Below are 27,254 nucleotides of genomic sequence, written 5' to 3'. Positions count from 1 at the left end.
TGTCACAGAGCTGATAATGATGTGATTTCATGTTCAGTTTACTGTAGCCTGCCACATCACTCAGTATAGCCCAGCACTAGGACAGATTTCTTAGGGGAGAAGAGGAGGGAAAAAAAAAACAAGAAAAATGTTAAGTAACCAGTTATGGATGTACTGACTGTGCTGCATGGAGCAGATAGAACTTTAGAAATTTATTTCTCCTCAGGGGGAAATCCATTTTTTTTACAAAAGCTCTTTAAATAAATAAGTATTCACACACACTTCGGTCTGAACACACACAAGAATGAATGTAAAGCAAGAATATTAAAAAGGAAGTTCTGACTTGGCTGTCACAGTCACAGTGAGACCTTATACAGACACATTGCTGTTGGTGTCAAGGAGATCCATGTAGAGTTTCCTGACACACTTCTGCTAAATGATTTGTTGGCTGAAAGTACTCGATGTTAGTGAGTCAGAGAGAGGATGTGCAGAATTGTTCATAATGGCACTTAGTTTTGTTTTAATTCTCTCCTTTGCTATAACCAAAAGAACAAATCATGTAACTGAGCCTGCCCCTTTAAGCAGCTTGTAGATTTGGTGGGCCTCTCTTGAAGTGATGTTACAGGCCCGGCACACCACAGCGTAGAGAATATCTCACTGACCATCACAGAGTTGTAGAATATGCGAAGGATGTCACTTCCCACATTAAAGGAACGCAGTCACCTAAAGGAGAAGAGCCTGCTCTGCCCTTTCTTACATACCATATTTATTCGTGTACCACGCGCCCTCATGTAAGATGCGCACCCTAATTTTTACAAAGAAAATCATGAAAAAAATTTTCCCCGTGTACAACACACGTTGTGATTGTATAGGAAGAGTTTAGGGCAGGTTTTCCGCGAAATGCCCTTCTGTTTTTGTTGCATGACGAAAGAGCGAGAGAGGGAGAGAGCGTGCGCGCAAGCGAACGAGCAAGAGAGACAGACGGTGTGCACGAGAGAGAGAGAGAGAGAGCGAGCGAACGAGCAAGAGAGAGAGAGGGAGAGAGAGCGAACGAGCAAGAGAGAGAGCGCGCGTGAACGAGCGAGCACGAGAGAGAGCACGCGAGCAAGCACGAGAGAGAGAGAGCGCGCATGAGCGAACGTGAAAGAGAGCGAGCGAGAGACCCCAAGCAGAAAAAGTAAACATTACATTAAAAAATTTCCTCGTGTATGACGCGCACCTGATTTTCTAATGCTAATTTTTGGGAAAAAATGTGCACATGGTACACGGGTAAATACGGTAGTTTCTCTGTGTTCCAAGACCAGCCTAATCTGTCATTAATGTGGACCCCCAAGTACTTGTAGGAATGGACCATGTCTACATTCACTCCTTGAACAGTGACTGCACACAGAGGCTCTGTGGTCTGGTGAAAGCCAATAACCAGTTCCTTGGTTTTGCTTATGTTAAGGTGCAGACAATTCTCTTTGCACCAAGAAACAATGCATGCATGTTTTGATGAAAATGAGGAATTTTTCTTTGGTTTTAATGCATGCATGTAGTCAAAAAGGCCATTAATGTATAAGGGAATCACACAATAAAGCAATAGGGACACATGGGCTTCTTACAACAATGATAGGTATCAAAAAATGGAATAAATGCTTGTGGAAATATTTTCGATAAAACATTCATGTACAAAATCACTGAATTAATTTTATCTTGATGTGGGCATAGTCAATATTCTTTTTTTAGTGAAGTTATTCTATAAGGCAGTAATTCCCAAGAATACCATTGGGCGACACCTGTAGCTGCATATTTTTGATCCCAAACATGTTTCACAATTAATAATAGTAAAAATTAATAACATTTATATAGCACTTTTCTGACTGCTCAGAACACTTCACATAGACAATGGGGAACCACTTTAACCAGCACCAATGTGGGCATTCGCTTGGATGATGCAACAGCAGCCATTCTTGCACCAGTACACTCATCATGCATTATCTTTTAGGTGGTGAGGGGGCAAGAGGAAGACTTTTAAAGACTAGGGGCCAGAATGGGCAAGGCCATGATGGGTAATTTAGCCTGGACATTGGGAGGGCACTATACTTTTTTTCTTATGACCATAGAGAGTCAAGAAGCCAGTTTTATGTCTCATCCAAAGGAATGGCACCAATCTTTACTGCACGTTCTCCCCAGGGCTTTTTGCTTCTGCTTGTTGTCATTGCTTAATGAGCTGGTCTGTTTTGTTTGTACTTTTACTCTGCATTCAGAAATGCTCAGCAGTGTAAGATTTACATTTATAAAAACATTCAGGAACATTTGTACTTTTGCCATAGCACTTAACTGTCATTTTCCTCTTAATTCACCATTTCCTCTCCCTTAATCGTAACCTATTAATGACAAGCAAAGGTGAGATGAGGACAAATAACACTGAATGCTGAATGTCATACACACAAGCATGCCCACTATTAAATCATGGCTTGAATAATCAATATAACTGAAAAAGTTAAATGAAAATGGTGATGATGATAACAATCTTAAGATAATTTAATGTTTTTTTTTATTCATCTTCATGTAACACACAAAATATTTGCCACATTCCAATAGAAATTTAGTGAGAAGGTAAGCAAAATGACACATTTTATTGGCTAACTAAAAAGATTACAATATGCCCAAATCTTGCCTGAGAAAGGGGCCTGAGTTTCCTTGAAACCTTACATATTGTAATCTTTCTAGTTAGCCAATAAAAGCTGTCATTTTGCTTAACTTCTCACTTCATCCATAATGGCTAACATAGTACAACATCCAAGTACAATAGAAATTTAGAAAATCTAGTTTTGCAATTTCTGCATTTCCACCTGAACACAGAAACTGGGAAAAACAGAAGCTTGTTTGCTTAAGGTAGAAGTTCAGTCAGAACTTGGCTAGAATGAAAACTTGAAGTTACGGGGGTGAATCTGGGAACCGGTGCTGTAAGGGATTAGAACACAAAAACAAAGCCCAGCTTTTAACTTCTTTGATTACTATGGCCATTCTCACTGTGGTGCCAAGAGTTTACTGAACAAAGGATAGTTTATTAATCTTAGAAGGTAACTAGAGAAATCAAGAACAAAACAAATGGAACAAATTTAGCTTGTTTTACATGAAGAAGTCTGCTTGAATTACTAAAACAAAACTTACTTCTCACACTTGCCATACAGTCAGAGAGGACACATTAGCACCAGCTTGGTGCCACTCTACTCAGTGTAAAAGCTATATCTACACTGTTTTTCATGGTCTTTCACTGACATGTTTGACTCAAGACTACTATTTGATGTTGTTGCAATTTACATTTGTATTCTGATTTAACTCAAATTTTAACTTATATGGAAAACTGGTTTGAATCTCCTTGATGTTCACTGAATGACTCTTTTCAAAATGCTTGCTGTTGCTTGAAACTTGACTTTCAAACAGCTTTGATTATATTTAACAACACTGAGACCTAATTTCAAACATCTTTCACAGTTTTCTTGGATATTCTGGATCATTACCAGTACCATCTGTTTGTACTTCTTTAGGGTTCTCTTCCTTATACGTTAGCACTGTTAGTCACCTCAGGTTGCCTTTTTGTGCATCTCCTGCAATATTTCTGGACATTCTACTAGATTGTTATTGCACTGCTTGTACTCCTGTGGAGAGTTGCTGCCCTAACGCGGACTATCATCAGTAGGTTTAATCCAGCTATATACTGAAGTCTGTCAGGTTAAAGATCAGAGTGGTGATAAACTTATCTAAATTAAATATTTTGTCCAGGATAAAAGGTCAGGCTGGAACACTCTGCAGCATTTAAAGTACTTTAAGCAGGGGACCTGGGCACTGCCAGGCTATGTCTGAGAAGCTCATTAGCTCTGTTTGCTTTAAAGCAGGGGTGTGCAAAGTCATTCCTGGAGGGCCGCAGTGGCTGCAGGTTTTTGTTCCAACCCAATTGCTTAATAAGAAGCACTAATTGCTCTAGAAACACTTCTGCTTCATTTTAGTTATCTCCCTCGTTAAGATTTTGAACCCTTATTGCTTATTTAAGTCTTAAACAGCTGCATTCTTGGTTTGTAATTGCTCCTTATTAGCAATAAGATGCAAATGACAAAAGAAACCAGCAGTTATCCATTTTGCTTGTTACCCTTTACACCTGTGTATTTATCAGGCACTATTTGGTTTAATTAAATACTTGGAAGGAAAGAGAAGAGAAAAAAGTGAAGGATTGAGAATTACTCATCCATTTTAGACTTCAAAGTATTTGGATGATATCTTTAGAATGGAAAAAAAAAAATCTAGGATATGAGAATGACTTGACATAGCAGAGTTAAAGCGCTAACAAGCCATGAAATGTAATTATTGGCAAGGATTGTTTTCTAATTAAACAACTGGGTTGGAACAAAAACCCGCGGCCACTGTGGCCCTCCAGGAATGGCTTTGCACACCCCTGCTTTAAAGTATGCTACCCTGCTAAATGTTTTGATAAGAATGGTGTAAATGTGTCAAATCTACATTATATTATGATAAAATTCAAATAAGGATATGTGCTCAATTCACTATATGTTGGCAATATCTGATGATAATAGATGCTCACTGTCATCTGAGTATATAGCTTTTAAAGTAAAAGCAAATTCTGATCTCATCTTGCCCAATTTTCTTTACTGTCCTACAAAGTACAATAAGACTTTTTTAATTGATCTGACTGGATTACTGAGTGAGTTAGGCACTCTTTACCATGTAATAATGCTTCTTGCTGATTTTAACAATTTAAATTGAAATTCCTATATGTAAGCTTATGACTAGACTGTTTTGAATTGGTGCAGCATGTTAGATTTCCTACCCACATTCCTGATCTTTTATTGGACCTGGTATGCTAATCTGTCTTACCTATTGGTAAATCATGGCTTTGATATGAGCCCCAAGTCTATAAACAAACACTTTATACAGCATCCATGTGTCTTGTTGAATGTATCTGCAAATGTCAAATTTTCTAAATAAAACTAAAAATATCTGTGTTTTCAGCACTGCAGCTGTTTGTTCCATTTGGCATATCCCCAAGATTAAAGAAATGTGGCTGTGAAATGGAGGTGTATAGTGCACTTTGATCTTAATATTTGTAACCTGAGAGGGATAAGGAATCAGGAGACGATTAAATGTAACATGGGTATCCACAGGAATTACACTGGTTTTGCTACAATTCAACTGGAGAGAACTGTCACACATTGAGCTCTGCATATCCTTTAAGCACTGAGTAGCTTGAGATAGTGCAAGATGAAAATGAATCTGTATGTCACCACCATAACAATGAAATTATATGTTATGCTGATGTATTATGTTTGCCTATGGATATTAAACATATTAAAAATAACATCAGCACAAGTACTAACCCCTGATGAGTGGAAAGGAAACAAGGCTTGGTTTATGTTTCACCCAAGCAACATATTTCCTCTGTCCACTTAGCTAACAACAAAACCATTTCATATCAGCAGAAGCCATATTCTGTCTAGCACTGGAGCAAAACACCATGACAGAAAGTGCAAAAGCAGCATTCAGAAACTCTAATAATCTGCTGCCTAAACAAGGCCAATGGCAACTCAGACTAATTTAGTCTTTATATTAGATACTCTTCTTTGGACTTTCTCTAACACTTTTTAACTTTTCTGCAATACAGACACTGAAACTGCTATTACAAGAAGAGGTTTATCTAGTGCATTATACAGCTTAAAGGTAACCTACCTTAACTGTCTCTCAGCACAACATGTTATTGTGCATAACTACATATCCTAATAGAGCCCTTTTAATTGCTTCTGAGTAGGAGATGATTCTACTAGAACTCACTAGTCTTTCACAGAAGATTTATCTTTGAACTTCAGGTGTCTGACTGTTGGATTATATGCAATACTAGCTGTCTCCCACAGCTCCACACGCATAGTAGTGAAACAGGACAGTGAGGAGGGCCCTGCCCGGCTATCTACTCCTGACGTCATGCTTCCCCCTCCCCATGGCCCGCTGCGTGTCTCTCGGATTCTCGCAAACAAATTGGTATTGCAAGCAAACTATGATACACAGAGTAATGAGAGAAGACGCAAAATCAACCGGAATGTTCAAGCAAATTATAGAAAAAAAACTATCTAAATCTGTTAAGTAGTTCTCTTGTGAAAAGCGGACAGACAGACGTTGGATTTTATATATACAGAAATATGTTCACTCTATGAAGTGCAAGCTCCCTGATGCTTGCTAGGATAAGCTCCAGCTTCCCCATGACCCTGCTCAGGATTAGGAAGTTTTGAAAATGAATGGATGGATGGATTTTCACTGCCCTGAATGTAAAAAAATATATTTATGCACATTAATTCTTATCATTTATACACTGGTTAACCTATGAATCCTGTCTAAGTGTCGCTGTAATAATTTATTCTATTACTAGGTTATTGTCCTTTCTCTTTACTTTAGTGACCTCTGTAGACTTAAGCACCTTGTTAGCTAGACATCATATCTAGATTATTTATGTACACCTTATAGCAAATAGGTCCCCCAGCACTGATCAAACCATTTGCAGTTTCCTTACACCACAAACCTTTGCTTTCTGTGTTTGAGTCAGTTTTCATCCATATGCATGCTGTACTTTTAATTACACAATTAGTTTGATCACTATCTCTTCATATGGTGCCTTATCAAAACCTTTTTGATAAGGTACTACAACAGCGACCCAGCTTTATGATTTCTGAAACCAATAATAAAGCTGATTCAAACAAAGTGATTGTTTTACAACAATAACCTTGATGCTGTTCCAGGAAGAACACAAACCTGACAATATTAGATCAACCTACTAAGAAGCAGCTCTGGTCACTATTGTTACTAAAAAAAGGATATCCAGTTTGTTATGTTGTAAACTATGTAACATTTAAGTTCTGAATTATGTTAATATTTAATAAATGAAAAAGATGTGTCTGTAAATGACAAGAAACAAAAAATATAGTTTTAGAGCAGCAAAATGTCAGAAGCGTATTTGTTTCAGGGTGGTACAGTGATCTACTCTGACTGTTCCATTCTATGTGAAGTATAATGAATGCGAAAATTATTTTTGGGGATTTTATCTCAGACGAGAAGGGCCTATCAGAAGTTTTCTGGTGGGTGTTATGCTTTGCAGTATAAACCCAGCCAAATTTATTTAAAGTTATTCAAGAATGTCTTTTCTGCTTGGATGTATAAATTACAGTAATTAGGTGTCTTCTGTATTTTAGTTGCATGAATTGTAGTTTCAATGATAAGATTTTAACTACAGTAATAAAATAAATTATAATATGATAACAGAGTGGCCTGGTTTGTCTACGTCAGGCTGTTCCCACTGCAACCCTCACTAGGAAAACTGGATTGAAAAGTAAAGTGAAATTTTGTTTAACTACAAAATAAACTCAATGACAAATACCCAGGGACTAAAACTTTTTTAGCTGTATCTGCATAAAGAACTCCAAGTTCAATTAGCGGTCTGATGCAATTCATTTACACCTTTGGAGTTACTACAAAGGTAAGACATACTCCGTACTGTGAAATTATTTATATATTCCTAGAAAACAACAAAAAGACTTAAGAAGGGAAAAAACAAAAAAAAAAAAAACTTTGTTGAACTACTTTTCACTCTGTATTACATTTCTGACAGTACAATTATATTTTTAAAATAAATATTGTACAATTAGCTAAAATATTACTTTCCCCTAACAAAAGACAAACAGACTATAGCACTTTACTGCCAAACACTAACACTGTATATGGGGAACCATGTTAAAGACAGCGATGCTGATAGAGCATGTACAGTTTTTGAAATAGACAAGAAATGACTCAAAATGCATGACTCAAAATGCAGGCTGCATTAAAAAAAAAAACTGTATAATTACCCAATATTAAAAAAATGGAATGATGAAACAAAGAAATGTCTTATATGGAAATTCTGTCAGGCAGACAAAAAGGTGCTACCCTACTTTATACTATTCTGACCTGAAGCAAAACAACTCCTGGACATGAAAAACCTGTTATGGTGCAGCATTTAAATCTTGAACTGAGAGAAGCATCTTACTATAATCAACACAAATAGCAGTAGTTGTAGTAGTAGTTGTAGTAGTAGTAGTAGTAGTAGTAGTAGTAGTAGTGGTGGTAGTATTGTTATGTCTACGGTACAATTTTTACTTGCTTGTCCTACCAACATGATAAGAAAGAATGTATTAAAAGACGTACCGTAACTTCATTCTATTTAATAGAAAACACTGATCAGCATAACCGGTGTACTCCTTACCCTTGTTTCCGTAGAATTTGTCTAGCTATTCTCTAAGTTCCTTAAACAATGTGGGAAAAAAATCCTTGTCAAGTGTGTCAAATTTGACAACAGCCATGAAAGACAGTTCATGCCTTGCTTTCAGCTTGAGCTCCCTACAACCCTGAATTAGTGTAATTGGGTTTGATAATGAGTGGATGATCTAGTATTGACAGTTTTCTAGACCCTATCAGCACCAAAAGACAACAGACTGCATGTAACACTTTTGACCAGTTGACTGATTTTTTTTCCAGTTCTTCTTGCATGCAATATTTCTACAGTCAACGTCTTGTTCACAACAAAACCCAGAGTGCATCTTCTTTTTTTATCTTGATCACTTGAAAATTTGCCTCTATATTATGTATCTTCTCATTTGCCTAATATCTAAATTTTAGATATTACCGCTTCTTGGACCACAAGGCATTTGAAAAGGAAAATGATACTCTCTTATTGAAAAGAAAATTTAAGGTTTAATTTCAAGAAGTAATGATGGAAAATGTAAAAACAAAATGCCAAACAAAAAGGGAGTAAGGTAAATCATGCTGTGAAGCAGGTTCAGGACTCTGAACAGAGAACAAGAACTATCACTACCACTTTTTAATCTTCATCTGCAGTTAAGAAGCTCGGTGTTTACCATATGACAGCCAATCCTTTATTCGGCCAATTCTTTTGTTTCTTACAATGCTAATGTTTTGAAAGGGAAATATTTTTGGATATTTTGTAATTACATTTTCTTTAAATTAAAACATTAAAAATCTTCATAGAAATTAACTCTCAGGGAGTGAAGTGAAAATATCATTAAACATTAAATGCATCATAGGACAAACTGTGGGCTCTGCAGAATAGTTTAAGGAAGTCTCTACCTGCTCATTTATGTTCTGGTGCTTCTTATGTACTTCAACATATTGGCGAAAAGGTGGCTAAATTTATTTGCTTCTGTTGACCTGTGTGTGCCATTGTTACTGATAATCCACATTCCGCATGGGTTCAGTGTAATTACAGAAATAGACAAACATAAATTCAGAAACATTGTCTTAGTCTGAGAATGTAAAAATCAGAGAATAAATGCAAAGCCTCCATTCAGATATTGTGACTGTGTAGGACACCATTGAAAAACAATTCATCTTGTTATTTTATTCATCTCCTCCTACAAATGACTGAGAAAAAGGTTAAATGATTGCATCTCATCTGATCAGTGACATTAGTTCACTCTTAATGTCACTCTCAAAGTATGCACAAACCTGTTTCTGAATGCGAACCTATTCCATATTGGCATAAACTTGGCAATAACAAGCAACCATATACTTAAATTCTCCTGCCTGAATTAAAAGCATTTCTAGATATAACTTTCTCTGTTTTTCTTTTTGATATGTATTGAGGTGGTTCAGTATCATCAACACTGTGAGCCATTTTCATATGCAGTTTTTACTTACGATTTTCTCACATGTTACTGTGCCTTCCAAAGTAATTTGTTTATCTTCAGTCACGCATGAGTGTGGTACCAACTTTCTTGGTATAACCGATACTGTAAAAAAGCTTGGTATGGTTACATTTTCTGAGCTTTGGTACGAAAGTATCAGTTCTTGTGACATCTGTACTAGCTAGACTGCCACTTGTCTATTGATCTTCCATCCACCCATCCATTATCCAACCCACTATATCCTAACTACAGGGTCACGGGGGTCTGCTGGAGTCAATCCCAGCCAACACAGGGCGTAAGGCAGGAAACAAACCCCTGGGCAGGGCGCCAGCCCACCACAGTGTCTATTGATGTTTGGCCTGCTAATTCAGATGATATTCTGCTGTTCAGCTTGCCATCCCTTCCTCTTTTATTTTTGGTAGTGTGTTTGAAACGGTCAACTAGGGCAGCTTCTCAATTCCAGTCCTTTCATACACTTTCACACCTGCAGTATCTCCATGTCACAGAATTTCTACAATATTTTTTTCTTAAATTAAAAAGTGATTCAACCATTCATATGTATCATTCATATTGGCTATGGGAAATATATATTAGATAGAAAGTAAAAATACATGCTGTTTAGGTGTCCTATAAATGTACATTTGTTTCATGCTGTATACAACAGGTCATAATTTATCAGATATATTTGGCACAAATCATACATTTTCATATTGAAACTAATACATATTTTTCCTATTCTTAAATTGTGCATCTGATAATCTTGTGATAGTTAAATATATTTACTACTAGATGTCTGGGTTAGGTCATTTGTCTGAAAGCATACAAATGATTCTGGAAACTGCATACAATTTAATTTAAAATCACTTTATCTGACTCTCTCATTTATTTATTTCTAAATGAGAAATCCTACAAAAACATTTAATCAACAACCTGATGTTTTTATTTGATTTTTTTAATTCAAGCCTGACATTTAAGGTTAGATTCTTTGCAATTTCTAGTAATACTGCTTCATTTTCCCAAATACTGAAAGGGAAAAACTGGACACCTGAATTTGACATTTTAAAGACTGCCTGAATGATATTCATAGTGGATTAATTTTCACATTTACACTTGTGATACATGCACACTCCACAAAATGGAGTACAGTAGCTACATTTCTTGACCCATCCCCATATTCTAGGAAAAAGTATATACATCCCTGCCAACAATTCAAAACATTATTAGACACCATACTTCAGGCTCTGTAGTATCAGACACATGTCAACACATGTATGGAAACTGTGCAATAAACTATAGTCACTTCAAAGACTAAAACATAGTATAAAAAGTTACCACAAGTATCAATTAGACAACCATGACCTCTGCTTTAAGGCTTTCAAACAAACTACAGAAGCAAATATTGCTGCATAATCTTACTAATATACTGTGTTTCATCCAATAACTTTAGTTCTGGGGTACATTCTTATTTGACAGGCTAAAGGAAGTGAACCCCTTTAGTCCTGAGCAGGAAATACCACATGGGGGCCTATTTAGTTTGCCACCTGTCAGCGAAAGGCATCATGGTTCAATTAATGGCAACAACGTAATCTCAAAATGATCACAAACAACAAACAATATACCTGTTAGTGCAAGCTATCTAGTGGTAGTGTCCTGAGTAATTTTGTCCTTCAACATAACTGTCACTGATTCCTTTACTACACACCTATACGCACCATGACTATATACATACAAGGATGATTTATGCACTTTTTTTATACAAGCATTACCACTAATCAGGTTTAATACTTACATGAAAAAAATCATTTCTTAAGAAATGTACAAATAAGGGGGGGTCCAGGTGTTCATTTCTGGGAACTAATGAAGGATAGGCATTCATTTAGAAGGCTTGCACACATGTAGGCAGCTTGCATCGGCAGGCTAATAATTGTGTATTAGTACAGAAATGGAAGATCAGTGATTTTCTTGAGGAATGCAGGCATGAAATTAGCATGTGTGCAGATCCTACAGATTAATTATTGCAATAAATATAATTGCAACAGCTGAAAGCAGCAGAAAAGATGAGACTAAATTATTAGTTGACTGCCCATGATTATAAGCTCTTTTAAAAAGAATCTGTCTCATCTTGAAAGGAGACATTCTCTATGAATTTTAAACAAAGAAAAAAAACATATATATAAATATTTAACATATACTATATATTTGTGTACACATTTACTGGTGTCTAAAGCACAGGCTATTATGCAAATGTAAACTGTTTTCCATAACTCCTCACCAGCAAATCAGATATACTGTACATCTTAGCATTTTGTAGCAGCTTCAATTTATGATTGCTAATGAAATAACCTTGAAATGTTCAAATGCCAAAAAAAGATCAACAAGCTAATGAAAATGTAAATAAAATGAGTATTAAACAAAACTTTTATTAATGTTGCAGTCTAATACTTCAACACTTACTGTGTTTACCTTTGTTCCTGAAAATAAAAAGAGATTATTTTTGATTTATGAGAACATTCTCTAATAGCTTTCATAAATCTATGAACCCTTGAGCTTTAAAGACTACAGGTAAAAGAAATCCATTGTAATAAAAAGCAGTATAAATATAACAATCCATTTATAAGAAGACCAATGGCACTGACAAACTCTTTTCTACTCTTTCAGGCAGAGCATTTAGTAACAGTTTTCTACATGCAATGCAATCAATCACTGTTTAAGAACAATGTAATCCATCATATTAGGGGAAAAATAACAAAAAAAAAAAGCACGCGCACACACACATACACAAAACAAAAAATGCTTTCTTCCATCTACTATAAGGATTTGTTAGCACAACTAATCAAACATTTTAGAGGTCCTCCTTATCTTTTTGTACCTTGTTTTTCCTTTTTCAAAATGAAAACATACACAAGTGAATGAAATGAATAATTATAATCGGGGTAGGAAAGCACTTTATCATCTTCATTTCCGTTGCTGATCCGACAGCTTGTAATTTCATACATCTGCTTTGATTTGTAAAGTGCTCACTTATCCTGCTCATTCTTTCACCATATTTTTTTATTCTCTTGCGTCTGTTTGCTGTATCCTTTCATTCATGACATTATTACATCAATGCACCAGTACTTATCTTTTATTAAAAACAACCAAGCACCAAACTTATTCAAGTGTTTTTTTTTTCCTCTCTAATGTTATTCATCTCTATTACAGAAAAAAAAATCCACTCTCTCACATTCAATCATGACACATCAGATTTCATCAGCTTTTGATTTGCAGCACCATTTCTACACAACAGCTACTGAAAAGAATAATTCAAAAATATTATTCTAAATATTCCAACATTCGTCACGACTTTTTACATTATAAAAACCGTTTCTAAAATCTTTACAAAATTAATTTTATTATAACTACAGCATTTAGAAACACGAGTTATTTCAAAAGGTTAGTGACAAAGTAGTGCACTGATCAACCCTGCTTCCTCACAGCTCCAGGTACACAGGTTTCATTTTCTGCAACATGGGGAGTAAGTTTCCAGGTTGCTCTATCACATCCCAGAGCTGTAAATGTTAATCGTCCACTCTAAATTGACCTGAAATGAGGGAATATATTTGTGATGTGGGTCACAGTGTTGCAAAGAGGATTTGTTATAATATTTAAAAATCTGAGAGTGCAAGAATCACCCAACTAACCTAAACAACCAGAAGCAAACCTCCCTGCAAAAATAGTGCGCAAAGAGACACTTATGCCACAAAATTTAAATGTTATTGCTGTGAAAGGAGGATCTACAAAATACTGAACAGTAAGAAATGAATTCTTATACAAACTGCACATTTCCTTTTTTATCTTCTTAAGATTTTTTCTATCTTAATCTAAAATTTCTATGTAGTTAAAAAATTAATATTGTACAGGACATGAAAAGAAAACATGAAAAATGAATATTTAATATGAATTGATTTAAACTGACAAACTGTTAAGTAGTGTTTTAAATGTGAAATATTGTCTCTTCAAAAATAATATGATTCATTTTTATGTGTATCATATACCTTTGGCTAAGGAGCTATTAATTTAGTGTAGACACTATATTGCTTTGCAATGCAGCTTTGAAACACAAAATTAAATGAAAGATAAATTAAGGCTGTTACAAAGAACTTTTGTCCTGGTACTAGCATTTGATTAGCTTACAGCAAATATCATATTTTTTTCTTTTAGTCAAATGCCTGAAGGACTATTTTCAGGTATGGAGAGAAAGCTTTGCCCATATCATCCACAATGTATTTTAAACACTGTGAAGAATTTGTACCTCATACGTCACTCAACTGCTGCAAGACAGCATGATATTTACTGTTTGCATTTAGAAACGAGCAAAGATGAAGGAAGGATCAGCAGGGCACAATTACCATCTGAGAAGATGTCTGAAGAGATAATGAAGCGCAATACAGAAGGGTCAGGTCAACCTGGATGTGCGGGCAAGCAACTGCAAGGCACCATTTAAGGGTCAGTGGCAGAGATTTTTTTTTGGTATCCTACCTCATTTATTATTTAAGAGTAAAATCAGTAGGCTTAGTGACCAACAAGAAAATGAAGTTCACAATGTTGCAATACTTTATAATTGTCTGTACAGCTTTTAAGCAAAAAGATTGCAATGATTATGAAGTAATATATTTTTAGATATTATAACTCAACAATCCACCTTGCTTCTGGTTAAAGGTGTATAGTTACATCTGACTGCTGCAGAAAATAAACATTCCTCCAACAAACAGCCTACAAACTGTACATACTCCTTTTATTGTTTTAAACAGTGCTTTTAGAATAAGTCCTTTCCACCTAGGCAAACAAAAATGTATTTTTTATAATGTAATGTAATATTTGAGTATATGTACATAAATGCTGATCAAAATTATGACCATTAACCCCTTCACCGCCCTCTGCCGGATATATCCGGCACCGCTGTTTTAATGCTAACGCCATACTGCCGGAATTATCCGGCACATTTGCCTGTGGTTATATGAATGCCTGGCAAGTAGTATAACTGACGGTTTGGCGTGGGTATTATTACTACGTTGTATTTCGACAAGTCTGTGGTTGTTTTGGCCGGTCATGTGACGTGATTCACATGTAACAGCTGTGAATATGGCGAAACGTAAACTGACTTCAAGTGAGGCTTTGCAGGCGATTTTGGACAGTTCTGATCATGATTGTAGCAGTTCTGAAGAAGATTTTAGTGACAGTGATGAGCAGCAACGTGCGCTGCATGATATTGTGAATGAAGACGCATCGGATGACGGCGCTGAGTGGGTGTATCCCCAGCATCTCAGCTGGGCTGCTGCCCGTGGTGAACTACCTTTTCTGCATTCGTTTGAGGGAACGTGTGGCTTTATTGTTGATGTAAACAATTACACTGCTGAGCAATTTTATGAGCTGTTTGTGTCACCTGATTTGATTAGACATTTTGTTCATCAGACAAATCTGTATGCAGCACAGTTTATTGAGAAAAATCCCAATTTACCTCCACATTCCCGTGTTCGTGCTTGGTTTGACACTGATGAAAACGAAATGAAAAAATTCATTGGGATTTTGATGTTGATGGGAATAATCAGAAAACCAGATATTGAGATGTACTGGTCTACAGATCCTATGTATGCAACACCTATTTTTGCAGCTGTCATGACACGTAACCGATTCTCTTTGCTGCTGAAAATCTTTCATTTGAATGACAACAGAAACGAGCCAGATAAGAAAGATCCAAACCGCGACCACTTGTTCAAGCTACGTCCTTTGATTGATCATTTATTTGAAGCATTTCAGTTGCCCTACATGCCAGGACCGTCAGTTGCAGTTGATGAAAGTTTATTGTCGTGGAAGGGCCGCTTACAGTTTCGACAGTATCTACCATTGAAAAGGGCACGGTTTGGTATCAAGATGTTTTGCTTAGCTGAGAATTCAGGTTACATTTATAGATTTTGTGTATACACTGGCAACATGCACAACATTTAGTGGTCAATACTGCTTGAATAAATGTAAAAAATGTAAAAAAAATGTAAAAAAGTAAAAAAACAAAAATTGTTCAGATTTCGCCTGGCTTGGGGAATATTTAGGGAGTTGGCGGTTAAAGGGTTAACAAAGTAGCAAAATTCATAGTGAAAACTATTTGGTTGTAGAAAAGCTAGCATTAAAATTGAAATTGGGACATCCAAAAACAAGTGGAGTACCTGGAACAACTGCTAAGAAAAAAGCAAATCAATTTTTCCATATACTGTATTTAAGATTGCTTTAAGCATGCTTCCACAACTAATGATTACTATCATTGACGGTAAGTAGGTAGACAGGAAACAAAGCTACTACTGCCTCGTTGTGAGTCATCAGACTGCACAGACCAGATAGACCCAAGACACAGATAGGCTACTACCAGCCAGTTTCAGGATGACTAGTTGCACAGACAAAACTTAGACCGGCGGCTTTGTGGGATGGGCAGTAGCTTCTTAAGATGACATATGTACTATGGCACAAACAAAATTAGTCTAAAATGTATTAATTTTTAGTCAAGCATGAGTTCGTCATTGATTTGGTAGATCAAAGAACAGTCAAAGACAACACAGTCTCCAGGAAGATGGCTGGATAGCTACCTCAAAATAGTGAGACAGCTTCCACTCCACCAGAAACCAAGAAAAAAGATCACTGCAGCTGTTGAGGGAAATTTGCCCAGTCCAACAGGACAGAGTAGCTGCTGCTCAGGGACACACAACTGGTTTGACAGAAACAAACTATAACATAACACAAAGAATCCACTTTTCATGACTCCTACTTAGTCCAGAAACCAACTCCCTTTGCTAACATGCAAAAAACACTCCTTTAAATCAAAGCGTTCCTTTTTCTTCCAATTTGTATTTCTAAATAAAAACAAAACAAGCAAAGGCTTTTTTTTCTTTTTTGGAATATAGAAGATGTTTCACACCTACTGCAACAACAAATAAAAGTACTAATGTGATATCCCATGTAGTGGGAATGGGTTGCCAAACTACACCCAAAAACTATACCAGAATAAATATATATAATAATATATATATTGGGATTTGGACATGCTATAGCTTGCTACACTAATCCGCCAAGATGGCGACACACACTCGTGGCGGTGCCTTTCTGCACTTTAAAAACTTAAAAGTTAAGTTTGTCAAAAATATTCCCTAATAGTTAGAATTTTTTTATGTTAAATTTGCTTTATATATACTAGTGATGTGTGTCATCATTAACTATTCAGTCCTCACTCTAACTTGACTACAAATTTCTATTTGATTACATCTTGAGCCCAGATTTGATTTTACAAATCTGAGATACTGGGAAAAACTAATAAATTAGATAAGGAAGCAAACTTAATGGATTACACAGTTATTTTCTTGTTGGCAATATTTGCAATATTCTTCTGAAATATTACAGTATGTTATATTTATTTGTATGAAAGACGAGACTATGAAGAGGGGGCAGCGCATATTTCAGTACTGTAAAAATAATTCATGAACACATTCATGTCAATTCTCACTTCATGTGCAATGACATCAATTTTAGAAGTAAACAGATTATGAGTGTTTCATTATTTTATGTTTCATCATTTTCGAGTGAAAATGGTAACCCCAACAGAAAATGAGGTTGACACTCTGTTAGCCTACATTAAATTTAATTATTGTTTGGATGATAGCTAAGATACTATATATACTCAAATATAAGCCAAGTTTTTCAGCACCCAAAAAGTGCTTGAGAGAGAGAGAGAGAGACACGCTAGAGAGAGAGAGAGAGCAAGTGAGATACCATATTGTTTTTGTTGACCCTCTTCTCCACTTACAGAGCTAGTTTACTGTTTTTCTTTGAAATAAATACATTTAACCTACTGATGCCTCAATTAATGTACGGTAATTTTATTGGTATTTGTTTTGATTATTGAAACTTACCAGTAGCTGCTGCATTTCCCACCCTAGGCTTATACTCGAGTCAGTAAGTTTTTCCAGTTTTTGTAGGTAAAATTAGGTACCTCAGCTTATATTCGGGTCGGCTTATACTCGAGTATATACAGTAAAAAAAGAAATGATAAGGGATGTGAATCTTAAATAGCAACTTAAAATAAAGGTAAAATAAGTCTACTCCGCTAGCAGCAGTTATTGGTTACTAGTAAATGAAGTGAATAGAATGAACACCTGCTGTCGCCACGGGTCTCTAGGATCTGAGTTTGACACCCTTATTGCAGTATATGTGCATATGATGTCAATGGTATAGCAGAGTACATCTTTCTTGAAGAAATCATAGCGAACCAGAATGTTTCTGGGAGTGAGCCGGTGCAAGAAAAGCTTTGAAGGAGGCATAAAAACTATTTTCCTGTTGTTCATTAATAAAGTTATCATTTCTACTTGTTTAGTGGCCTCCTTAGCATTATGTTTACCCATGGAAAAATGAGTAAAAAAGTTGAATTTGTTTCAACAAGAAAAAGTTATGACATGTAACAAAAACATGTAAATACCATGTCTATAAAATACAGTAAGAAAGGTATGTCTACAACAACAACATTTATTTATGTAGCACATTTTCATACAAAAAGTAGCTCAAAGTGCTTTACATAATGAAGAAAAGAAAAATAAAAGAGTCTAGTGTCCCCTGCTCTGCTAATACAGATTTAATATGTGTCCTTTATGTGATATGTTTTGAAACAGTTACCAATACAGAGTACAACGTTGCGATTGGGACAGTACAAGCGTGTTTCTTTGCGCACATTTCTTATATTTTCTCTGTTGCATGAGACGGTGGACACCTATTTTGTTATTGTAGGCAACCACAGCACAAGGCTTAGTGACTTTTAAATTTCCTCTGCCATGAACAACAGTTGTTACACTGTGAACAGTGCTTAGTGTGCTAATGTCTTTCTTGTCCTTCCACCAATCGTTTTGCCTTTTGCCATGCTGAAGCTTGACGCAGCCAAAGTCACCAGGCATGTCAGGGTGGTTCAGTCGTACAGTGCTATAAGCATCAGTGTCCACTATCTGTGTCAATGTCTGATAATGAATTCACATTGTTATCACTATCGTTTGATGCAACTAATGGTTCAGTTTCAGTTTGTTTTAAAACTGGCTTACAGCTTCTTTTTCACACTCCATTGTGTGTTTTGGTTGATGCCTCTGCCTCACTTCTAAATAATGATGAGCTGCCTTAGAATGACAAATCATAGAAATAGTCACAATTTTTTTTTTCAGCAAAACGTTATTTTATACAGTAGATGACAGCAGAATATTGTTCTAGCCCTTGAGATTAACTTCAAGGAGATTAAATCCTGTTGGGTCATAGTGAATCTCCTCTATATGCCACTGCACAATTATTGAAACAATACAGTTATTGTCAGTAAGAAAGTGAAATGATGTACATCATGGTAATGGTCTTAGATACTTTTCTGTAATTATTTAGTACCACTGATATCTGGCAGAAGCCTAATGGTTATAAATAAGTATCTAAGTGTGACAAAGTCTGTCCCCTACAGAATCCCTCTTCCCACATCGGAGTCTGCTGAACCAACACCGTTGATCGTTATGACCGAGATGAGCTAACAAATGAGGACAAATCTTAGATGGAGCCAGGGAATGGTGGAAAGTGCTCATGTGCTTTTATTAAAATAAACAATCCAGCACAAAAGTAAAACCAAGAGTGTCCACAGTGCAATGTTCTTAAAAAAAAAAAAAAATCCAAACATGGAGATAAAATCAATAAATAAATCCATTAAAATGCAGTCTTCTCTTCACCTGATTGCAGCCCACCACATTGTGTCTCCCTGGCTCTCCCATCTCTGGCGCTGCCGGCAGAGCCTCTGCAGCACAAACTCCTTTCTGCTAACCACCGTCTTGGCTGCCGCCATACTGCACAGCCAGACCGTCTGAGGTCGGCACATGGATCCTTACATTCCCCTCTCGCCCCACTCTACAGGCTTAGTCAGTGCGGCGAACCAGCCCCTACAGCACCTCAATATGCGCTCCCTTCCGGAGCCCCAGCTCGAGCTGCCTTCTCTTTCCCGGTGTCTGGATCATCTCCTATGACTGCCTTTTTCCATCTTTTAACCTCCCTTTCTTTTATATCTCACATCTCTTTTTATGTTCCTCCATCCCTCTGTGCCGGCCCGTATATATATACACCTGTCTCTGTGGGCCTTAATCACACACCACAGAAAGCCAATGAAGCAATTGAGAACTCGCCCTAACTACCTCATCAACTACCCGCGGTCATGCAATTGCGCCGACAGAGAGTGACACGGTTTTATGGATTTAAAACCTGGCCATATTTTGTTGTAGCCACGGACCCACTATACCACACATATAATGGACTGACTTATCTAGTCAGTTTAAAGCTGACTTTGCTCAAACAGAATGACTTTCATTTTGGGATCAAGTTGACTAATTATTTTTTTTTTAGAACATTAAAACAATCTAAACGAGAACAGACCATTCCGCCCAACAAAGCTTGCTAGTCCTATCCACTTAATTCTTCTAAAATTTGCCTGGAGACCAAAACTGCTCCTGAGGCCTCACCAGTGCATTATAAAGCTTCACCATAACTTCCTTGGACTTGTACGCTACACATCAGTGCGCTATATAACCTAACATTCTGTTAGCCTTCTGAATGGCTTCGGAACACTGTCTGGAAATTGACAGTGTTGTATCCACTATGATTTCCTAAATCTTTTTCAAAAGGTGTACCTTTGATTTTCAGACCTTCCATTGTGTATTCAAACTTAACAATTTTACTTCCTATGTATAATACATTACACTTACTAACATTAAATTTCATCTGCCACAAACCTGCCTGAGTCTGTGTGCTGTCCAAGTTTCTCTGTAATGACTGGATGGATTCAAGATTATCTGCCAATCTACCTATCTTTGTATCATCTGCAAACTTATCCAGCTTGATACTTACTGTACACTCCTATCTAAATTATTTATATATATTAAAAATAGCAGTGGCCCTAGCACTGACCCCTGTGGAACACCATTCTTAACGTCAGCCACTTCTGACAAGGTTCCTTGCACCATAAGCCTCTGCTTTCTGTGTCTGAGCCAGTTTTGCACCCATCTACACACAACCCCCTGAACTTCCAAGTCTTTTAGTTTAATGCCCAACTTCTCATGCGGCACCTTATCAAATATGGCTTACGGAGGACCACACTTTGAGAACCACAGACATATATTTCCAAGTAACAACATTTTTGCTAGCATTAAGCTGCCTTAGAGCCACCTAAATGAACCCTTTCATCAACCATCATCAGAGAAATTTACCATCACTCACTGTATGCAAACATATGATGCTTGGTCAATTGGTACCACACCTGAAAGCCACTTATATTTTAACTTGTTGCTGCCTTTCACAGAATCACTGTCAATAACATGAATGAAAAGTCAGCATACCTTACAGTGCATTTGAAATATTTTGTAAGCATATTGTATAAGCAAATTTAACTTCCATTTTTTCAAATGAAATGCAGATTGACTTGTATAATAAGCTGCTGTTTAGGTGATGGTGTATTGCCCTTCACATTTGCTGCAAGTTTCACAGTAGCTAGTTGTACACTGACCACAGCAACCAAGAGAGTTTGGAGTCAGCACGTGAAGACGGAATTGTGGGAAGCTCCAAAAGCGTAACATTAGATGGAGTGTCAAAACCGAATTTTATAACTATAGTGACAGTCATACAGTATGTATTGAATTATTACTAATGTTACATGTTAGGTTTGGGGTATTTTTTGCCCCTACCTATGTTCTAAGAAGAACAAAAGATAAAAGTGTAAGCATTTCTGTTCCTTGCCCCCCACCACCTATGAAGCCGAAAGTATGACATTAAAAACATAACATACAAAAAAAAAAAAATGTCAGGTGAAAATGAAATTCTACAAGTCCTTCTATATGAATTATTTAAAAAATCCATACACAATTGACTAAAGGTGCACATAGAATGTTTCTAACCTGAAACAATTAACTGGCAAAAATAGTATTAGTCTGATTAATAATTTTTTAATTTAAGAATTATATTCAAGCATACAAATATTTTGTTTGTATTAGTCATGATTGAACACCCTGCATATCTGCATATATTAATTTTGTACAAATTGATACAAATGTACATAAGTTATGTTTGAAAATGGATAGAAGTAACATATTTCTGTTTGTAAACAAAGATTTCAGTCAGAATCATGAAAAGGAGACATGTAGTATCCTCACATGAAAGAAAAAGTGCAATCCTGTATTATTACATTACAAGTTTGAAATAGAACAGTAAAGAAACAAAAAGTACCAATAGTGAATATGTTGTTGATTTCTTAGTTATTTACTTCACTCAACTTCTAAATGCACAGAAGAAGTGAGCTGTCAATATTAACATTTATAATTATTTAAAGCTCTGGTGCTTAATTTTACAAAACAATCTATGTAGAAGATCCAAATGATACAGTACCAAATCAGTCCAGTAGGTGGTGCACAGTCCACACTGCATAGTCCAGTGCTTTTACCATTTGTTACAAATTTTGAGAGTCAGCTATGGCAAAAGTAGTAAAATTCTGCTTTATCATGAACACAAACTGTCTCTGACATATGCTTGTAAATATATTTGCTTTAATTAACTTTTCAGTGGGGAATTGGTCATACTCACAAACATCTCTGATGTACAGCAGCATGGCCACAAAAATGTAATCAACTAAATCCAGGGTGATGCTGTCCGCAAACAAAGCATCCCACAAAATCAGGAGGTCCTGAAGGGGGAACTCTCGTCCAAACAGCAATCTGACCCATCGGCTAAAAGGCAATAAGAAGAAGGGTTAGAATATCTGGGTAAATAAACTTCAGACTGTCTTTAAATATTGTACACCAATAAAATCAATAGGAAAAAAAATTACACAAAAAATTTACAAACAAAATCTTTTCTTTAAGACTGTTATAAGACTGTAAACCAAAATTATTTTGTATTCAGGTTTATAGGGTCATTACTATCACATGCACAGATAATACAGTGAAACTCATATCTGCATAATGACTTGAGAACAGTTCTTTAAAAGTATTGTAAATGAAATGCCTCTTGCTTATTCATACACTCTATAACAGTATAAAAGAAGAAACTGGCTATACATAATTAAGGATCCCTGTCTTTTTGTGTGAGAACTTTTAACACATATACTGTTTATATATAGTCCCATTATCTTAGGTAATGCTGTGAAGGAATCTAGTAAAAGAAATGTCAAATAATATTGTTTGGTCTCATGCAATCTATCATGCTATAACATACCGAAATAAAGCTGGAAAAAAAACTTTTCTGTCTCTCAAATTCAAATTTCAAATCAGAAGTTTCATTTAATCATTTGTAATATTCAGACCTGCCAGTTATAGTACTAGCACACCTTCTCCATGCACTGTTTAACCTTTGAGTTGAATTTTAACTAATACACTTGTGCTGTACCTGCCTATGCCTCCAATAAATCAACAGTGGGGTTGTATGAGCATGTCACACAAACAGTATTTTGAGTAACTGTGCTGCAAAGAAAAAATGAAAAAAGCCACTCAATGCACATCACCATTATCCACTGAGGGGTAATTAAACAAATTTCACTCACACTTTTTTCACTTCTAAACATTTAAGTGGAAAGTGAATTCTCCTTTTTTTTCAGCTCTCTTTGGACTTAATAAATACTGACTTCAGTAAATAATTGCTGCTTGATGGGTAGGGCACTGCAGCTAAAAGCCCTTTAGAGGTTTCAGCAGAAAATAATCATAGTCCAAAAAAGGATGTTACAGAATCACAATTCCTATGGTACTAGATCTTGTTTTCAATTACCATACTTTATAAGCATCACAAGGCTTGTAATCAAATACCCTTAATATTTCAAAACGACAGAATACAAGGAAGTGGCAATTAACTGAGCACAAAGATTATTCCATTTCAGACATTAGTGCATTTATTTTCCACAATGGCAACAGAACAGAAACCCAGGCATGGTCATTTTAATTTAGTGCAAAAATAAGATCAGGCAAACTAAAAATCATTACTATATAAAACTTTTTTTTTCCCTTTCCCTGCATTTTGTATATTCAGTGGTTACATATTATACCCTGAAAGTAGTTATCCTGGACCTCTCCATTACTTTACATTTAAACCAGAATGGTAATTAGACAAAAAGGATGTGTAACATAACATGTTCTGCTCACTGTAATAAGAAATTATCCTTAAATTATTAAGAAATGAAAACGTAATAATTTCAGTAAAAAAATCTATTACTTTCAATACAACCATTTATAATAAAGATGCAAAATGGATTATAGAAATGGTCATTTACTACTCAGACTAAATGAGACATCAACATATTGAAAAGCACACAAAACTATATCCAGAAACAATTAACATTTGCCAATCAACATAACAGCTCGTTTCTGGACTGCAAAAAGAGAACTGAAGCTTCGGTGTCTTGCTTTGGTCAAAATCTATAACCCTACTCAACATAAAATCTTCCATCCATATAATTTTTGGATACAAGGCAGGAATGAATCTAGAGAAAATGCCAGTTCTCCCCAGGTCAAACTGGCAAGTTAATTCAGAGTCTCCGGTTAACTAAAATCCCAAACCTTTGTGTGTTGTGGAAGGAAATTAGAGTTGCTGCAGAAAACGTGTGCAAATGTAAGGTAAATTGTACAGCTAACTAAGACCATAGCATGGCACTGACTGGGGTCCAGGTTCACATAGTTTACTATTACTGTCACTGTAACTCGGGAGATGAACACACCTAACACAGTCAGGAATGCTCACCAGAGGTTGTTATTTCTGAGAAATTCAACATGTTAAAGAAATCAATGACTATTTTCTACAGGTCAATTAATGAACGTGTTTTGAACTTCTCCATCAGACTTTTTTATGAGGATAAGATAGACCTAGGTACAGTGAAGTGCAGTATCTCACTTCTAACTTTACTAAGCCCCCATTGTGAATTCACTGTTTTTGCAGATTGAAGTGTTAATAAATAATAATAACAACAACAATAATAATAACAATAATTATTTACATTTATATAGCACTTTTCTCACTACTCAAAGCACTCTCTACAGAGGGAGGACCCAGGAAGTGCAAAGCAGCAGTTAAGCCGCTTTTAAATCTCTTCTGTAATGTCACATGATGTTCACTATCTTTTTACTGTTTGTCTGGTAGAATTTTTTACCCAGTTAAGCCCAGGACTACCATGCAGGTTTCAACAGTTCTCTTCCACAAGCTGAAAGATGCATAATCTTAAAAGTCATTGGGATGGTTAATGAATTATGACTATTGTTATCCACATGCTTCAGAAGAAAATAACAAAAATCATGTAAATGATCTTACTGTTGTAATAAACATGAAAAAAAAAACATAAAATTGCCATATCCTTCTAATCCGGTTTAGAGATGCAAGGAGATTGGAGCCTATTCCAGCAGCACTCAGCTCAAGATAGAAACCATCCCTAGGCAGGGAACCCATCCACAAGCATATTTCAATAAAGTAATAAAAAAAATTACAGTTTGCTGTACCTTAACCTTCTATTCTATTTTTCAGCTCAAATCTAAACTACTTGAATAGGCAGAGAAAAATTCAATTTTAAATTAACTGTGCCAAGATTATTGGAGGACACTGTTCCTGTCTAAATATTCTATATAATTAAATATCTAATAGTATATGGATGAATATGTACTACACACACAGTCTGTGTTTCTCTGGATGTGTTTTATTCTTAACTCATTTCAACATCCTTCAGCCAGTCAAAAGCCTTCCAGCCTAAACTGGTAAGCATTCACAGGTTTTCCATGAACACTGTAGCTGAATATGCCATCTAAATGTTGCAAATATTTGGACGAGCAACTGAAAGTATTACACTCGTGACAAGCCACATGTGCACTTGAGAATTTTCCGTTGATTTAATGTGCTTTTAATTGTGATTGCTTTTAAAAACCACAAAGTGCAAAAAGGCAGCATATACTTGTCACTACCATTGACAGTCATTCTAAAAGGACCCAACAAAGTGGTGAAATGGTCCATTGGTATTAAAAAGAGACTCCTTTTTCAAAGAAGTAAAAAGCAAACAAACAAGGTAGCCTTTGGAATAAATTTGTATATCCTGCAAAATAGGCATCTTTATCATATTTTACATTATTATGAAACTAAAATTGCTTTTTTTTGCAATATGAAATTTCTGATTTTAAGATTTCTACAAGACGGCCCTTATGGAAATGTCCTTTCAATTTAAGTGTCACAACATCAAACACTTTGCTTTTCTCCCTGACAAAGTTAGACATCAAGAATTAGGAGAAAAAACAGTTTTGTATACATTTCCCCAATTCTAAAATAAAACAAAAAATGTGAATCAAAAATATATACCAGAGGAGATTTTTTGCAAGAAACCTTTAAAATTTTGTCTTAACATTTTCCAGTGTAAACATATCTGCATATTCCTCATTTGCTACACATTCCAATCTGATGCCCAATCTTCTCTTGATTCCCAATTCTTGCTTTGCAAATCACAGTGAAGATTAATTTAGTTTTGTGGCTCCTACTTTCCAGAACACTCTGTTTGCTTATGAAACCCTAACAGTAAACACATTCCAATTACAGCCATGAGCTTGTAAACATGCATCTCTACCAGTGCTACATCTATAGACGCTTCAATTTCTGTTTATACTTTATTGCAAAACTGTACTGGTTCTATCAAGTTGAATGGCAACCACTAATGAACTGCAATATTCAAATACTGTTTGGTACTTTAATAGGAATTAGATTGGACCAGTTAGATTTTTAGACACTACCAAACATATTTGAAATATTAATCTAATGCCATGGCCTAGATCTGTACTATATATTTCAGCCATATTATTCAGTGGATTTCATTATATTTTGCTGCCTCCGCTTTGTATATTGTCATCTCAAGTTTTCCAGACATGGTGAAGAAAATAATCCTCATAACATAACACCACTCATCATGGTAAGAATGGTATCCTTAGAGTACTTATTACTGGTATGCTTGTACCAGACACAGCCATTTAATATTGAAGTGATAAGGGTCAATTCTGGCCTTATGTGACAATCAAATCTTCCACTCAGTCTGTCAAAAGCCTTCTCGCAAACTATGGCTGAGATCTGCTTTGAACTTTTTTTACTAACAACTTCATTATTGCCAGTTCCCCATATCACAAACATTTCTCCTACGGTTTCTCATCATAAAAGAATATAATTCCTTCTAGAACTACAACAGAATTGTTAGTGGTCTTCCAGATTAGCATCCTTCTTGTTCACATACTCACATTGCATTTTGTTTTGAATGATTTCTACTTTCAATACTTTGGAAAGTTTCTTACTGTTTCTCTCTATTAGAATTTTTCAACAATCTTATCTGGTTATGATTTCAATATTACTTTACAGAGTGCCTTTAATTCGAAGTTATAGAAATTGTACACAGAGAATAATGTGGTGAAAACATAATGACTTAGTCATTTACCATATGATTTATTTAGTAGGATATTATACTTTTGCTTTTACTTAAAATTATTTGTG

At 35.8% G+C, this 27,254-nt stretch overlaps 1 protein-coding gene across 5 annotated transcripts in view; it reads right to left on the bottom strand.

The window, feature by feature from the left end:
- tbc1d5 (TBC1 domain family, member 5) overlaps nucleotides 1-27,254 on the bottom strand; it is a 637,433-nt gene that overhangs the window by 133,135 nt on the left and 477,044 nt on the right. For all 5 annotated transcript variants that reach the window (XM_028818192.2, XM_028818195.2, XM_051935905.1 and 2 more), the window contains one exon: nucleotides 22,350-22,492. In XM_028818192.2, coding sequence (XP_028674025.1) covers nucleotides 22,350-22,492 — 143 coding nt within the window. The remainder of the gene's footprint in view (nucleotides 1-22,349; nucleotides 22,493-27,254) is intronic.

This window comes from Erpetoichthys calabaricus, chromosome 13, assembly GCF_900747795.2.
Source record: "Erpetoichthys calabaricus chromosome 13, fErpCal1.3, whole genome shotgun sequence".
Taxonomy (NCBI): Eukaryota; Metazoa; Chordata; class Cladistia; order Polypteriformes; family Polypteridae; genus Erpetoichthys; species Erpetoichthys calabaricus.
Note: the sequence above shows the minus strand (reverse complement) of the source record. Positions and strands in the feature narration are given on the sequence as shown.